The 18,265-nt window shown below is 41.7% G+C and overlaps 1 protein-coding gene across 1 annotated transcript; it reads right to left on the minus strand.

Moving 5' to 3' along the window:
- Positions 1-1,104: 1,104 nt before the first annotated feature.
- EIF2S3 (eukaryotic translation initiation factor 2 subunit gamma) lies at positions 1,105-16,891 on the minus strand. The gene is made up of 12 exons (XM_041000203.1): positions 16,678-16,891; positions 16,091-16,154; positions 15,252-15,379; positions 15,037-15,158; positions 13,335-13,429; positions 11,872-12,030; positions 9,752-9,886; positions 8,421-8,515; positions 7,891-8,035; positions 4,931-5,100; positions 3,506-3,678; positions 1,105-1,540 (listed from the first exon to the last, which is right to left on the minus strand). Exons 1-12 carry the CDS (start codon positions 16,783-16,785, stop codon positions 1,477-1,479), a joined length of 1,458 nt encoding a protein of 485 aa, XP_040856137.1. The 5' UTR covers positions 16,786-16,891; the 3' UTR covers positions 1,105-1,476.
- Between the last annotated feature and the right edge of the window lie 1,374 nt (positions 16,892-18,265).

The raw sequence follows: 18,265 nt of genomic DNA on the forward strand, positions 1-18,265 counted from the left end.
CATTAAGTACCACAGATTTCCAGTTGTAATTGAGATGAGATTAATTGCAGTATTAGTCAATACTTTGCATCTTATTCCAGAATTTCTAGAAGGTGCTTATGAAACACATAGGGAAATGTCAGGTATAAAATAAAAGCTTGATTTAGATCTGTTTTATTTAAATGTGTTTTCCTCACGCTACAACACAACCCTTCAAAATTAATCAAGTATATGACATTAATAGATTTCCTAGAAACTTAAAACCTTATATATGACCCATAAGAACAACTTCTAAACTTCTACAAGGCAGTTTCAACATCCTAAAGAGTACAACATGACTGGTATTAAATGTCATCTCAATACCACTTTGAGAAAAGCAATTCAGAATATTATCAAACTACAAAGAATCAGTAAACTTGTTATTTCTATAATAGGCCTGTGTCACTCTTCAATAACAGAAAGTTTCAAAAGCTATAGCTCACGCCAACTTAAGCAGAATCTCTGTGGGATTTTTTTTTTAAAGCTTCCCTAGCAATTCTAATGTCAGCTACAGTTGAGAACCACCATTATCACACTGTTATGATGCAAAATATAAATAAACTTAAAAGCACAGTACAGGAAAAGTTTAGAGACATGGAGTAAGTCAAGAACCAAAAGGATTCACCTCTTGCTTTCTAACAGCCCTATCTTCTGAAAGGTCCAAAGACTACTAATATTAGAATCTGCACGATAATCATATAATTAAACAGTTAAGAAAAGCAGACCAGAACAGGCTCGGAATGATTGTTGCTTATTAAGCAGAATCATTTGGTTTAACATCAGTTTCTGCCAAGTTTCAAGTGCTAATAGATGGAGAAATCACCCGAGGCCTGTACATGGGAGGACGAGACGTGCCCGCTGCAGTCCAGCAAGAGCAGAGGCCTGTCCACGGGAACGAGCACTCATCCTCTGAAGGATGCCATCTGAACCTCCTCATTTCCTTTTCACTCAAATTCAACACTTAAGCAAAAAGAAAACATGGGGACAAACAGGGTGAGGCTGGTCTTCAAGCAGACCCTGTATCTCCTATATCCTACATCTCCCAAGTTTATACTGCAGCCTGCAGCTACTCAAAGACAAATCATGGAAAAGAAGAATGAAAAGCTTTATTTGAAACAGGTTCAATGGTACGTGTGCTACAACAAAGGCTGGTTGTAAGCAAAGTTTCATCTCTAACCTGCATTGAAGTAAAAATGTGACATTATTTCAGCATGATCAATTTTGGCTAAAATGTGGATCCATCATTTTATCTGATCCAACATGGTAAGAATTCATTCATTTATTGTGGACTCTATATAGTACTAGAGGTTAAATTTTCATCACTAATAATAACCTTACAGCTACCTACCAAGGTAATGAGCTGTGAAATGAATTCCATAGTAATATTATGAAAATATACCCCTAGGACATAAGAGAAATTCCAACTTCATCAAAATGTTATTATTCAGTGGGGATTCTTCAGTCATCATCTACTGTTGGCTTGATTGTCACTCCTCTTCTTATCTGACCCCAGCCAATTAAACTGTAAAATGAAAATGAAAGAAATGATCAGCTTTATAATGACTACACAATCATTTCACAGAATGTCAGTACGTTAAACTACCTAAGTCTAAGCATGGATAAAAGTCACAATTCTGAAGAATACAAGCATCAATCAAATGGTATTTCCAAAACTTTAATACATACTTGTTCAACTTGAAATCTGAAAGTTGATTTGGGTGGAATCCTTTTGTAATATTAGAAGGCAATCCCAAAAGATTCTTTATTTTAAAATGTTTTTTAATCTAGCAAATGTGCCATTCAACCAAGTGACCATAATACATTTCGTGCCAAGTTTCCAAAAATTTGCTATTAAACCAATTTTAAAATCTCCTGAAAATCATGTCTATAATAATAAATGGTATACCTCTACAACAGCAAAAACGAATGGACATAAGTCACCACAAAATAGGATTATTTATAAAGACTACCACTGAGCACTCTGTGCCAAGGAATGCTAAAAAATAAATAAATAAATAAATAAATAAATAATAGATGAGACATGTTGAAAGGACACAGAAGGCAGCTTGAGGGTTTCCAGTCACCAAATCTTGGACAAGTGGCACATGAAAACAAAGATGGTGACTGCTCATAATCTATCAAAAACATTAGGACTCCTTAATAATCGACTAAATGAGGAGTTATATTACAATTAGGGAGGTAAAATAATAATGAAGAATGTCACAAGAAAAATGTGAGGTGGCGGAGATGGTGGTGCGGAGTGAGGACCGCGAGTGTGCAGTCATCATGCAGGCAAGCTCAGTTCAGGGCAGAGTCATCAGTGGCTGCTAACTCCTAGAGAGGGGGATGCGAAGAGCAGCAGGCTGTGTGGACCCAAAGAGTCTCCTCCCAGGGAGAAAGAAGCCCTAGAGCAAAGGACGTACAGCATCTTGACCATACAGTAAACAAGGATGAGCAGCCCGATTCCCTTAGGAACATGACTGCCACCTAGACTCAGATGTTTCTGCCAGGCATTCATATCCTACATTTAATCCGAGGTGTACAAACCACCAGATAAACCCTAATGGAGAAAGGTCTACACAGTGCAAGGTCATATCGTACAAAACTGCGAATGTCAAGACAACTAAAGGCTGAAGCAGTTTCAGATTAGAAAAACATGTGGGGTCCAGTGCGATAGCCCAATGACTAAAGTCCTTGCCTTGCACGCACCAGGATCCCATATGGATGCCAGTTTATGTCACAGCTGCTCCACTTCCTACCCAACTCCCTGCTTGTGGCCTGGGAAATCAGTCGAGGATGGCGGAACTGGGACCCTGTACCCATGTGGGAGACCCGGAAAAGTCTCCTGGCTCCTGGCTTCAGAATGGCTCAGCTCCAGCCATTGCAGCCAGTGGAAGGAAGACCTTCCTGTCTATCTCTCCTCCCCTCTTTGTATTTGTCTTCTTAATAAAAAAATAAATCTTAAAAGAAATCAAACACGTGAAAATTAAATGTAATCCCTGATTCTAAAGGCCCCAAGAACATCACCAGGATAAATGGTAAAAAGTGCTATACGAACTATAGATTTCAATACTGCATCAATGTTGAATGTCTGCAAGTTGATATAAACTCAAGAAGTTCAGAAAATTTCATGTGGAAATAAATGTGTGTGCATCCACTCAATGTTTCCAATCTTCCTGTTAAGTGTGAAATTAATTCTTTAAAATTCAAACAAAATCATTCAAAAGTCAAGGAATTGAAATATTTACTGGTTTTTGCATACGCTGTGTCTTAAGAGCAAGGGAAGCCAACTGTGGTGATTTCCAGGATTAAAATATGGGATTGCAGATCACCGCTACAAATACAGCTTTCAAAATCATTCAAATACCTGACACACGGACAGTAACTTCTGTTTCCAACAAAGAGTGCCCGTGTCCATGTCCACCACCAAGAGCTTCAGGCAAGTGTGTCTTTTTTACTAGACAGTGGTGAAGGCGAATGAACTTACCGCCAGTGCTTCTCCACTCTTCGGCTAAGGGCAATTTTTTCGCCTACTTCTGTGCATACAGGATTGGTCAGAACAATTTTGCCCAAATCAGCCTTGACAGCACTGACTCTGCCCCCCGTGGACAGGGATCCAATATTCACCATGAGTACTTCATTCTTGGACAGCTTTTGTACCTAGGGAAATAATGGGGGAAAATAACGCTTCAAAATCAAGGAAGTGTTTTCCAAAAACGAGTGGGAATTTATTGCTTACTTTTGAAAATTTCATATTATTTGAAAACTATGTTATAGATTTCAAGAACTTTCCGCATCAAAACAACTTCTCCTTCGATTTCATTTTCCATGAACATTATGGGGCAGACAGATTTGTTTGATATATCTTGTTTATATATAAGAGATTCACTTTGAAAAGTTAAGTCAGGAAGCAAAGCATAAAGACCTCTAAAAATTCCAATATACCTTGAAAATATTTTCTCAACCCTGATGCAGTGAAGCCAACAACATCTTAGGGCTATCAATACCAATCAAATAACACCCTTGGATCACTTGTCCCACATCGGGGGTCTTTACAGCGTTATCAAAGGACCATTCCCCCATACTTGGGTGGCTGGTGTAGTTTGACAACAAGCAGTCCCCTCTTCCCCTCCCCTGTGTGCACTGGAGAGAAAAAAAACCTCACACACCTGAAACATATATCCTATCACCTTCTACTCTATCTCGTTCCTCCCCACCCTGACCAGAGGTCCACATGGGCATGCATTCCTCAACTATGTAAACAATTAAAAAAAAGCTGAGCACCCAGGATACAACCTGGCACCATATGTGGAAGCTGAGCATACTACACCAAGATGTTGGACCCAGTTAACGTCTTTTAATGCCAGTCCCTCATATTAGGTCTTTTTAAAATAAGAAAATTTTCACTTGAGGCACCTTATACAGCAGTGGAAAAATTTTTGGACTTTTAAAACAAATTTGGATTTTTTGAATGAGGGATGTTCAACCCGCACAAACTTCTGCAAAGGTAAGGGAAAGGGAGCAGTGAATGGTCTCTTCAACATGTTTTTACCGAGACACTGAAAACAAGTCATATGGGACTAGGCACTGTGGTGCAGTGGGTTAGCAGTTTGAGTCCTAGCCGCTCAGCTTTTGTTCTAGTTCCCTCCTAATGCTCCTGGGAAGCCAATGCAAGTTGGCCCAAGTACTCGGGTCCCTGCCACCCACATGAAAGACCCGGCCCAGGCTTTTGCAGCCAAAGAGGGAACCAACAGATGGAAGGAGCTCTCTCTGTGTAAATGTCTTTCATTTTCATAGCTATTCAGAGGTTCTCAGTTTTCAGAAAATCAATTTTATATGCCTTTTTGAAATTTTATGTCACTTGAACAATTTTAAAAGTCATCTTCTTTCGAAGATTATAAAAAGCACTTACTTTAGCGGCTTTCTTGTCTCCTTCAGTGCGTACACCTAAAAGGCGTCTAAGCAGAAAATAGGAAATTTCCAATTCTGTAAAGATCTCTGGCAAAGCCCCAACTGCACCAAGCACCTGTCCCACCATTCTGTCAGCACGGCACAAAGTAGGGTCAATTTTTGTTCCAACTCCTGAAATAAAAAATAACACAATTCAGCATTTTATTTCCTAAAATACCCAGAAAGTCAACAAGCGTGTAGCTATACATTTTAGTTCTTTCATTTTCATACTTACAGAATAGGTACAAAGGCATAGCAAATATCTGTTTTACCTAAATAAACAGAATTGTAAATGGACAGGTTCAATGGACAAATGAAAAGAGAGATCTCCCAATCTGAACTGCAGGCAAATAAACTGCCTTAAAGTGAGTCTCAATATACTTAATGAACACTGAAAAGACACAAACTCCTAATGAGACATTTGCAGAATATTTGCATATCATTTCTTGCTGGAAGGCTGATAAAAGGACAGCTTGATGACTTCGCACATAGTTCCCAAGAATCACTTCAAAATATTTTAACTGTGTGTCTGTGGGAAGGAGGGCAAGAAAACAAGACGAAGCCAGACTGGCAAAGCAGTACTAACTGCTGAAGCTCAGTGGTGGCTACATGGAGGGTATCATTATATTATTATATTTCAAGAGCTCTACAACTTGCATTAAAAAAACAAAAAAGGTTCCAGAGCTTCTTATTTGGCAAGAAACATAAAACTGTATGCAGTAAAGCCTTAATCATAGGATAGAATGGAAAAATGAATTATATGGGCAAAACCCAGACAGCCAACTTTTTTGGTGAATAATGTACTTTACCAGATATATATATATATTTTTCATCCCAAGTTACAAGACTTTTGATTCTTCCTGACTCTGCCTTTTATTTGGGTATCAGGTCATACACTACATTGTAAGAAACTAGAAAAATCCTTATTTCAGCAGTTCCTATATGATGCAACTTTTACTCCCACCTCTGTGTGAATATAATCTGACATCATTCAAACGACATTTGTGAGTTTCTATTTGCAAAATATACTTGTACCTGAAGCAACTATTCTCTACTCCAAAACGGTATAGACAAAAACAAGTGATTACGTATTTTAAATGCTAGATCAGAAAACTTACTGTCAGTGTTAAAAAGGAGTTACTGGGGCCAGCACTGTTAGTAAAATGGGATAAAATGCCACCTACAACGTTGGCATCTCTTATGAACCCTGGTTTCAGTCCTGGCTGCTCCACTTCTGATCCAAGCTCCTGCTAATGCCTATGGGCAGCAGAAAATGACCCATGTACTCAGCCTCTGCTACCCATGTGGGAGACCTAGAAAGAGTTTAAGGCTCCTGGCTTTATCATGTCCCAGCCAGTGGTGTCATAGGCATTTGGGGAGTGAACCTGCAGATAAAAACATCAATCTTCGGGCTTGGCAATATGGCTCAATTGGCTAATCCTACACCTCTAAGCACTGGGATCCTATATGGGTGCTGGTTCATGCCCTGGCTGCTCTGCTTGTGATCCAGCAACTTGCTGATGGCCTGGGAAATTAGCAGAATGATCCAAGGCCTTGCGAGCCTACCTGCACCGAGTACAGGAGACCTGGAAGAAGCTCCTGGTTTCTGATTTTAGATCAGCTCAGCTTCAGCTGTTATGGCAATAAAGGTTTATTTATTTTTAGTGCAAAGTCAGATAAACAGAGAGGAGAGACAGAAAAGAATATCTTCCTTCTGATGATTTACTCCCCAAGTGACTGCAATGGCCCAAGCTGCGCCGATCCGAAGCCAGCAGCCAGGAGCCTCTTCCAGGTCTCCCACAGAGGTGCGGGGGCCCAAGGCTTTTGGCCATCCTCGACTGCTTTCCCAGGCCACAAGCAGGGAGCTGGATGGGAAGTGGAGTAGCCAGCATACGAACCTGTGCCCATATGGGATCTCAGCGTGTTTAAGATGAGGACTTTAGTTGCTAGGCCACACCTCCGGGCCCAAAAGAAATAAATCTTAAAAACAAACAGAAACAAAAAACAAAAGCCTCTGATCCTGATCTTTGCCACCAATAGACCAGTGACTTTTTCATTTTTTTTTTTAAAGGAATGTATATACCCAACAAAAATGTATTTTTAGATCCATTTTTAAAAATTTACTTTTTGAGAGGCAAACACAGAAAGAATTCCCACTTGCTGGATCATATTCCAAATGCTGGCAAGCGCCCAGAGCCAGGTGGGCGGCAGGTGCTGAAGCTGGGGAACCAGGGAGTCAAGCCAAGCCTCCTGCATGCGAGTCTGAATCACGGTGCTTCCCAGTTTTAGCATTAGCAGGAAGCTGGAGCCAGGCATCAGATATAAGTTGAGACGTGCAACAAGGCTGTACAAGCAGCATTCTAACTACTGGGACAAATGCCAACACCTTCTATGTTTAATTTTTTTTTTTAAACAAAAGATTTTTCTTTATTTTAAAGGCACAGTTACAGAGAGAGAGAAAGAGAGAGAGAGAGAGAGAGACGATCTTCCATCTACTAGTTCACTCCCCAAATGGCTGCAATGGCCGGACCTGGGCTAGTCTGAAGCCGGGAGCTTCTTCCAGGTCTTTCACATGGGTGCAGCAGCATAAGCACTTAGGCCATCCTCTACTCTTTTCCAGCTCATTAGGAGGAAGCCGGATCGCAGGTGGAACACCTGGGATACAAACTGGTGCCCATATGAGATACCATAGCTGCAGGTAGATTAACCGCCTATACCATGATGCCGGCCCCAGGTTTAAAATTTTCAGAAACACATAGAACCATTTTACTACCTAAAAATCAATAGCTAACCACATGAATATTACCCCTACTTTAATTATTTTAAAACGCCCAATAAAGATTTCCAAGTAATTCCATTTCCCATGAAAAGTGCCAAGAATATGAGACAATTTAAAGAGAGGGAAAAGAGGAAAATACTCACCAATAAGACCTCCTGGAGCAGCATACTGAAGATCATTGTGCTCCGCAAAAAGTGATACAATTTTGGAAAATATTGGTTTACACATGAGTTTTCCTTCACTGTCTTTGGAAACAATGCCAGGCCTGACTTCAATCTCTTGGCCCACCTGTAAACATACAGTCAGTGCTTACACTTAACATGGAACATAACTGCCACGTGTTCTCACAAGAACAAAACAGAACTGAAACAGCAATGTTTCCTGTTTCAAAGAGCGGTGTTTTTAAAAAAAAAAAAAAAAAAAAGATGTAAAGGATATCATCAAAGTCAGATCTCCCACCTGCTTCTAAGCACCTACCACCCAAGAAGCGAAGCGCCAACACAGAAACTGCTCTGCACTAAAGCAGCGACAAATGCAGATGCCAGACACATGTGAAAGAGCAAACAAGTCAAATACCAGGTCCCAGGAGAAAGCATTCTATAACTCACCAGGCTTCTCTCAGATTAAGATAGGGATAAACTAATAAGCAGCACAAGACAAAGATTCAGCTTACCTTTAACACTCCTTTTAGAATACTGCCACCTGCCACACCTCCCTTAAGGTCATCAACTTCACAACCAGGCTTGTTGACATCAAATGACCTAATTACTAAAAGAATATAAAACAAATTAGAGTCAATTTTGTTCATTTTAATCTATTAGAAACAGTTCCAAGTTAACTTTTCTAACATGGTAGCCATCTAAGATTTCTAACAAGGGTACAACTTTGTACCAAAATCTCCTATTACTGCTTCAATGCTTACTACAGTTCTATGATGGGCAAACAGTAACTCAAAAGCTGATAAACAGGTGACACAGTATGGTAGACACATACCAAGAAATACTGTAAAACAGTTAAGACTGTTAGAGCTGTGCCTAATGATCCAGAGGACGGCAATCATACACCAGCAAGGAGGAGAAACTGAAACAAGTGTATTTAATCCCATTTCTACAAATAAACTATACTATATTAGCTCTTACCAGTCATCCATAAACAATTTAAGAGCTATGGGAGGCTATGAACAGGTTTATCTGTGAACACACCATTTTATATGTGTAGACTCGAATATCTCAAGATTTTAGAGGTCCTGGAAGCAAACTCCTGCGGACACTGAGGGAAGACTGTCAATGCTTACACGTGATAAAGAGAGAAAGCTATGGGATTCTCATGCATCAAATATTCACGTCAGCTATTCTGGGGACTAGGGGACTAGAATTGCAAGGCAGAGAGCTTGTGGATATTCTCTTTACATTCCTCTGCTCTGCTTATATCATGACTTCTGTTTCATAACCACAAAATAACTCTAGGTCTGTAGTAGCCTGCACTTGGCTCCCTCCAGAGAACACTGCCCACACCAAAGACACAGGAGCCCCACGCGAAGGCCTGCAGCGGCTAAAAGAACTGCTGGGAAAAAGTTCACACACTTCCATTTAGGAATCACAAGATGACTCGATCAATACTGGCTCTGCATGAATGCCACAATGAAATCCATTATATAGAAACGCTAGTATCTGTAAGAATTATAATTCTATAGAGAATCCTGAATTTCCTCAAGTTGATAGTATCTCAGACACTCAGCACAAGGTTAAAAGTTGCTAATAGCCCCAGATCCTGTCCCTTACCCAGTGAGACAGTCTAGAATGGTCAATCTAAATGGAATTAACAGATTCCAGAAAAAAAAAATTTAGGATTTATTCTCCTGGTTGTATCATTTGAGTTGTAATACACGCAGTGAAGTGAGCACAAGTTAGGGTGTATCCTGATCGCTGCAGGAGGTGGTAAGTAGCACCCCTAAGAGTCAGCAAGGTGTGGAAACACCAGGCAAAGGTGCCTCCCATCACTTACCAATGAGACGGGGCTCAGAAGTAAAATCTCGAGGGGGCACTGGAATCTTCTTCACAATGTACTCACAGACAACTTCAATATTGTATTTCAACTGAGCAGAAATTGGTATGATGGGAGCTCCTTCTGCTACTGTACCTGAATGACAGAATTAAGAAAGATTAAAACTTCATTTTCACAAAACATATTCTATGCATCTATCAAATAAAAACACTTAACATCATCATTAAAAGAGGGCCAGCAACAGGCAGAAAGCGAAAACTGTTAAAAGCGACAAGCTTCTGTTTTTATTCCTGAAAATGGATATTGTTTCATTTAAGGGAAAAACTGTTAGGAATACTAAATAATAAAATATTTATTTATTAATTAACAATTTATTTATTTTTATTGGAAAATCAGATATAGAGAGACAAGAGACAGAGAAGATCCTCCACCCATTGACTCACTCCCCAAGCGGCCGTAACGGCTGGAGCTGAGTCGATTCAAAGCTGGGAGCCAGGAGCCTATTCCGGGTCTCCCAAGCGGGTACAGGGTCTCAAGGCTTTGGGCCGTCCTCCATGGCTTTCCCAGGTCACAAACAGGGAGCCAGATGGGAAACGGGGGCACCGGGATTAGAACCAGTGCCCATGTGGGATCCAGGTGTGTGCTGCCAGGCTACTGCGCCAGGTCCAATGATAAAGTATTTAAAGAAAAAATACTAACACTCTTGGGAAAGAACACTTTATTAGTTGAAAAACTTTTTGATAACATGTAATTAACTTCCCAATAAATGTCAAAATAAAACTACAGACTCTGCTAATCAAAGACTGTTGACACATGTAATATTTATTAATTATATGCCAAACAAGCTAATCAAAGAAACCTAACTAGATTTTAATCAAAATGACTTATTCTTTGGGCTGGTGCATTGGAGTAGCACTTGAATCCTTCTTCAGCCTGTGCACCAGCATCTCATATGGGCACGTTCGTGTCCCAGCTTTTCTACTAGTAATTCAAATCCCTGCTAATGCCTGGGGGAAAGCAGGGGAGGATGGGCCCTTGCATCCACGTGGGACACCTGGAAGAAGCTCCTGGCTTCAGCTCAGCTCAGCTCTGGCCACTACAGCAATTTGGGGAGTCAACCAAAAGATGTAAATTCTCCCTTTCTCTCCCTCTTTCCTTCTCTATAAAATTTATCTGTGAGATGAACATAGATAAATCTTAAAAAAGAAAAACCACAAAACTTATTCTTCTTTTAAAGATTTATTTACTTTTTTAATTGCAAAGTCAGATATACAGAGGTTATTTACTAAATTAGATAAATATTTTCTAAATTGTTACTTTCAAAGTCTCCTTTTTTTCTAGCAGCCTGTCTTCATTTTAAAGAACATCTTCATTTTATTGATACTTGACTGCATTAGCCTTGGGTATTTTTTGTTTGCTTACTTGTTTTTGTTTGTTTTTAAGTAAGATTACTTATTCATTTGTAAGTTGAAGTTACAAAGGAACAGGTAGAGAGAGACTGTACATCCCCTGGATCACTGCAATGTGGCCCCAGTGGCCAGGGCCAGGCACAAAGTGGGAGCCAGGAGCTCCATGAGCATCCCTCATGGATGGCAGGAGTCCAAGCACTCCATCTTAGTTTCCCAGGCTCCCAGCAACAGAGACTTAACCTACACCCATGGGATGCTGACAGCAGTCAGTGCTTTTACACTGAATACCACAATGCTGGCCCGTTTTTTTTCTTTGCCTGGGAAAGCAGTCAAGGACGGCCCAAAGCCTTGGGACCTTGTACCTGGCATGTGGGAGACCTAGGGGTGGCTCCTGGCTCCTGGCTTTGGATTGGCTCAGCTCAGGCTAATGTGCTCACTTTGGGAGTGAACCATCAGATGGAAGATCTTCCTCTCTGCTCTCCTCTGTGTATATCTGACTTTCCAATAAAAATAAATGAATCTTAAATATATATAACTCCCCCGCCCGATTCCACTAGTTCTAGCAGGTCTATGACAAGCAGCAGGCAGAGAAAAAAAAAAGGTTGAATTGTAAGCTTATGTGATTTTAAACAATCTCTCATATTAAAAGCTAATTGAGCAGCTGATAGATGAAATGCCTCTATGTGATTTATCAAGTTATCAATGTCTTACCTTGTACAAATGCAAGGATCTGTTCATACTGTTCTTTTGCCTGACTTTCTTTTACCAAATCAATTTTATTTTGTAGAATCAAAATATGCTTCAGTTTCATGATTTCTATAGCAGCCAGGTGTTCAGATGTCTGAGGCTGAGGGCAAGATTCATTACCAGCTGCGTGATGAAGAAGAAGAAACAAAAAGTCTGGTTGAAAATGTTTTAATAGGCAAGCCTAGAAATAGAATGCAATTCCTGGTAGCCAGGGACTAGGGAGTGACTGCTTAACGTGCACGGGCTTTCCTGTAGAGCCAAAGAAGCTCTACAACTAGACAGTGTGAAACCGCATGCTTCAAATGGCTAACATGGTGCCTTAGGTAGATATTTTGCCACCACCAATGCCAAAAAAAGGGTGATATTTCAGGAGACTGTGATGTCCTAGTCCTACTCGAGCCAACCCCTACAGCACCCACCTGTTGTCGCTCCTGCCCCGTTCCTCAGGCAGCATTCACTGTGGCTTCCGAAGTTTGTTTGTTTTGTTTTGTTTGTTTGTTTTAAATTTTGGTGCTGTTCACATAGTTGATAAGGACACACGCCCGTGCGGACCAATGATGAGTGTAGAGATGGCCCAGCCATGGGGGAAGGGGAGCGCGTGGGACACATACTTCTAATTTTGCTTTTCTTCCCCTTTTCCTGTATCCAGGAGGCGGGGGAAAGGGGGTGGGTTGCGGCTTCCCAAGCCTTTGGCTTCCACTCCCAGTCCAGTGTTAAGAAGCCCAGAATGGGGTCTACGCTGAGCTTTGAACTGCAGTGTTGGGGACAGCCCTCTGGCTCAGCCAGACTCCCGAGAGACACACACTGACTAAGTTAAGACAGAGAGACATTTAACACCGTCCAAGAGTTGTATCTACCCAGAGGCTGCTCCTTGGCAGGCAGGCAGAGCTTAGCAAGGCAGCCAAGCAGGCTGGTGTTGGCTGATCACCCCAGCACCCACCATCCCCAGGTCGCAATGCTGAGCTGTGCTAGTGTGCTCACTGAAAAACTCAGGCACCACCGCAAGGAAATCTCCACAGCTCACAAGGGTAACTCTGGGCTAGACTTCAGCACTTTTAATGAGTGAGTTACACCTAAATTAAACTACTACATATACCTCTACAAGTAGACAGCTCAGACAGAAAAAACCCACAGACACACTTTTCCATATAAATTCCAAACTAAATAATGAATCACCTTATGTGATGTAAACAGCAGAAAGGCACTAACTGCTATTTTTCTTCTTTTTGGGGATGATAATATCTTCAGAATGCTCAGAAGCCTTCAGGCTCAGGTCTACCGTGTTGGGTACTTTGTGATAGCTGGGCCAACCATCATCCTAGGTGATGCGTTAGTTCCCATTCATGTCACCCCTAAGTAACGCACGTGGCTCGGAAAGGCCTTAGGCCCCTGTAAGCACCCTGTTTTGGATGGAGAGACATACTGACCTATCAACAGAAGAGCTGCATCCATCACTGCCGCGCCGTTCAGCATGGTCGCCATCAGGATATCATGGCCGGGACAGTCAACAAAGGAAACATGTCTAACAAGCAAGAAAGAACAATCAGTTCCGCAGTCCAGCTGCAGTCAAGCACGCAAGACGCTGAGTGCCTACAGCTTAGTCACTGGGGAACGAATCCTTACAGCTAGACAATGACTGGGTGCTTCCAGAGCTGGGATCTCTGCCCAGGAAAAAGATCAAAATGAGACAAACGCATCACTTTCAAAATGCAACACTGAAGACATTACTTCAGTGTTAAAGCTGAATGTTTAAATTCAATATTCTTTAAAATGTAAAAAATCATCAATGAATAAGACACCAAAAATTTCAACAACAACAACAAAAACAGGACTAGTGATGCCAACAAAAAACTAAGGAAGAAAAATAAGGAGTGGGGGGGACTTCAGTAATATTAACCCTACGTTTACTGAAAACTCTGATACTTACTTTTCATCAATTAAAAAATTACACTGAAATATTCATCCTGCCTCCGCACTCTTACAACCAACGTTGTTCCTGATCTAAGATTTCCCTACAGAGCAAGGACCCACCACTAGACACATGTTCGGGACCTGACACACAACCAGGACGTGCAGGCGTACTCAGTAAGATAAGGTGTGCTGGGCCAGGCGGCGTGGCCTAGCGGCTAATGTCCTCGCCTTGAACGCACCGGTTCTAATCCCGGTAGCTCAACTTCCCATCCAGTTCCCTGCTTGGGGCCCGGGAAAGCAGTCGAGGACAGCCCAAGGCTTTGGGACCCTGCACCCGTTTGGGCTACCTGGAAGAAGTTCCTGGATCCTGGCTTCGGACCGGCATAGCATCGGCCGTTGTGCTCACTTGGGGACTGAATCATCAGATGGAAGATCTTCCTCTCTGTCTCTCCTCCTCTCTGTACATCTGACTTTCCAATAAATAAATAAATCTTTTTTTAAAAGATTTATCTTTATTATTATTATTTTTTTTTTATTGGAAAGGCAGATATACAGAGAAGAGAGACAGAGAGGAAGATCTTCCGTCCAATGATTCACTCCCCAAGTGAGCGCAACGGGCAGATACTATGCCAATCCGAAGCCAGGAGCCTCTTCCGGGTCTCCCACGCAGGTGCAGGGTCCCAAGGCTTTGGACCGTCCTCGAATGCTTTCCCAGGCCACAGGCAGGGAGCTGGAAGGGAAGCAGGGCTGCCGGGATTAGAACCGGCGCCCATATGGGATCCCGGGCGTGCAAGGCGAGGACCTTTAACCACTTGCACCACTGCGCCGGGTCCATAAATAAATCTTTAAAAAAATATATATAATAAAAAGATAAGGTGTGTTTTAAAGAAGCAATCAATAGCCTTGCTTCTCTTCTATTGAATGAACAGGAACAACGCTGTCCAAAAGAAATTAATACACCTAGAAAATGATCCCCTTAAATCCAAGCAATTGTATCCCTGTATTCTGCTTAACTGATATACCAAGTTTAGAGAATTTGTAGGTAGGTATTTTAACCTGTTTAGATAACTGAATTCAAATTATTCTACTTCAATAAAGGAAGTAAAATAAAAAGCATGACAAAATAAAGCCATTCAGCAACCGAAGTCACTGTTGTATTTCCAAAAAGCACAAAGCCAATGCTATAAAAAGTACATAATGCTTTTAGCACAGAATCACCTGACTAGTTTGAAGTTCCCTTTGGTTCCTGGGATGTCGGTGGGAAACTCATCAGGCGTGCTGCTTCCACAGGACCGGTAGCATTCCGGGCGAGGACAACTTGGATCATCAAGTTTATAAATCTAAAAGTTTCAGTGAAAACAACAACAAAAAGATTTGCATTTGTTTTGTACACAGCTTTTAAATAGTTCCTATCTACACAACACACAGCTTACCTTAGCATTTGCATATCCAAGCTTGATTGTAATATTTCTTTCTAGCTCATTTTTGAACCTGACAGTATGAACTCCAGAAATAGCTTTCACAACAGTGGATTTTCCATGTGCTACATGACCAATTGTACCTGTAGACAAAGCACAGAAGGAGTTAGCTCCCGTGCAAACACATCAAGTGTTTTTCCAAATAGTGTGAGTGGAGAACTCAGAGCCCAAGCTCTCAGTAAGTTTCAATATAAAACCAACAATGACATTCATTTTTCTTCTGTGCAAATGTTCCTCCTGCAAACTTGCTTTGGTTATAGACTTGAAGGGAATTTTCCATGTAACTAACAACCTTAGTTAGAAGTATTCAGGAAAAATAAGTTATCCACCTGTTTTTAACCAAATAAAGACTACTTTCATTTAAAATAAGTAGAAAATATTTGTATGTCAAGAAATAATGCAGATTGTAGTTGTCTAAAGTTTAAACTCAATTAACATAATATCTCAAGTTCTAGATGTCAATTAAAAGGGAAAAAACACTTAATCACAGCTTATATATCAAATAAAACTTTCATAAGCCCTTCCCCTGCAATAATCCAGTGTGACAGGTATGGCCACATTTTCACCTCCTCCTTAAGTTCCAGCAGTGCCTGATGGTCATAATGCCTCATGTATTCCTTCAGCCTGTAAGTTAGACATGAGCAAAATTCTGTTTCTTTAGAGTCTAGGAGGTGCTTTGCTCACAAGGGCTCACCATTGTCTCTTGAATATGTGAACGTTCAGACAGAATTACATTTTTATAAAATGACTTGCTAGAGATCAAGTCCAGTCTGTACAGATCATTTTTATCTTACCTATGTTAATTGTGGCTTGCCTGCTTATAACTTCGTGGGAAAGTGGGGTCAACTTGGTAACATCCTGCAACAAAATAAATGTATTTTGAAACACTGTATTTAAGAGGTAGGTTTACACCTGCTGTCTGAAGCCCAGCACCACTACCTGCACAGCCCCTACTTGCAACAGCGCCTTTCCAGTGTAAGAAATACTGTACTCTGGTCCTTAAGAACTTTCAGTGTTAACACAAGGAAGGGTCCCTCCGCGCTCACTATGGGAAGCCCGGGAGACGCGGGACTTGGAACCCTCGAACGTAAGCATCGTGGCCAATGTAGATAGCTCCACCCTAGACTCTGTGATGAAACCTTAATGCCATTTAGCACTGAGAATTAAACAGATGCTCCAGGAGTCCGAAATCCCACGATCTGAAAGCCACATCCTGATCGCGGATTGGACGTGGTTTAAGCGGTTGAACGCGCCAAGCTCCGGCGCTCCGTCCTGAAGCATGCTTCCAACAGCTAGACACTGCCTTGCCCCACGCCTCCCGGGAGGCCTGGCCATCCCCACTTCCATTCTCACTTCGCGTCCTCCCAAAGCAAAAGCTCACCAAAGTAGCCAGATCCTGCCGAGAAAGATGCGGCTGGCCGAGAGTCACTCCAGCTTCACCCCCCGCCATCTTGCCCGAAGAGGAAGGAAGTGGCTCTGGCAGCCGCATGACAGTACGCAGGTCCCTAGCGCGGGGCGGAGAAGCCGACTGAGTCGGGCAGGCCGATTAGAGTCCGGGCCTGGAGAAAAAGAATCAAAGGTGCAGCAGTGGCCTCACTTCTTGTACTTTTCTCTGCTTCAACTTTCGCAGTGTCTACCAGCAGCCTTGCAGAACAAATAAATAAGTCAGTACAGCGTTTCGAACTGTATTTGTCGCAGAATTGCCGGCGTTTTGCGCAGGCAACGCTGAGGGCAGCTCCACAAAGGAAAGGCCCTCTGGCGGCGCGGCGACGAGACGCGCATGCGCAGCGCCGGGAGCGGCCATTTCCGCTTACTGTGGCGGGGAGGTTGCAAACGTTCCCCTAACCTGAGCCTTTTATCTAGGGTGTAAGAGTAGGAGGAACAAATACTTCCTTTTCCCCCCGTTCCTTTCCTAAAAAAAATTCTATTTCTATAAATTAATAACGCTCGGTGAGTGCGGGCTCAGTGCCTGCCTGTGACACGACTGCACCAGGAGGAAGGCACGTGTGAGCCAGCCGCGCTGACGTCGCCGAGCCCGCCCTCGGGCGGATGCTGGGTAAAGCCCCGGGCTGGCGGGAGCGTAGTCCGCAGTCGGTTCCCAGGCTAGGAGGTGGGACTTAGTGACGTTCTGCTGCGTACTCAGGGAACCTAGCGTCTGATTGAATCTAGCTGTCTGTCGTAAGCGTCCAAAGTTAGCTTCAAAAAAAAAAAAAAAGTGGATTCAGGAAGACAACGCTTTAACGGCATGATTACCGATAAATCGATGTTTTAAATTTTAAACGGCTTTCAGATTTTCCTGTGCCCCTTTTCTTTTTTTTCATATCGTGTATTTTGTGTTGAAAGGAAGTGGTTTCTGTTCTTATGCATTACAACTGTTCTAAGAGCCATGCGTCCTCACTAGAAAAAAAAAAATATTAGGAGACATAAGCAAGTACCTTGTCTGTGGTCATTAAATAAGTAAATTAAAAATTAATACGTGTTTTAGAAAATCACCAAACTCTAGGTACAGCAATTTACCTAAAACAGGAAGCTACATTTCAGCAAGTACTTGGATTGGGTAAGTGATGGTAGACATTTATTTGATATTTAGTTCCTTTTATTTTACATTCAGAATACCTGTAGCAGCTGATTGAGAAACATTTAGCTGATCAAAGTTTTCTACAGTTAGAGTATAGTGGATGAACGTCCTAAAAGTAGCTTCAATTGTACCAGTTAACAGAATGTGTCTTTGGATATATGAATTTGGATATATGAATCTTAATAAACATGAGATCCATTAAAATGAATATGATACGCTTCCTCACCAAAAACTTGTGAGAAACATCATGGCATATTTTTGTTGACAATTATTGGCACCAACTAAACATGAATGTTAACTTCATTTAATCCTCATAGCAATCCAATGAGATATAGAGCATTAGTCTCACTTTACATATGAGAGGTAAGAATGCTTGAGAGGCAGAATAACA

The sequence above is a fragment of the Ochotona curzoniae genome, unplaced genomic scaffold (assembly GCF_017591425.1).
Source record: "Ochotona curzoniae isolate NIBS_2020 unplaced genomic scaffold, NIBS_Ocur_1.0 contig_1274, whole genome shotgun sequence".
In the NCBI taxonomy this organism is placed as follows: Eukaryota; Metazoa; Chordata; class Mammalia; order Lagomorpha; family Ochotonidae; genus Ochotona; species Ochotona curzoniae.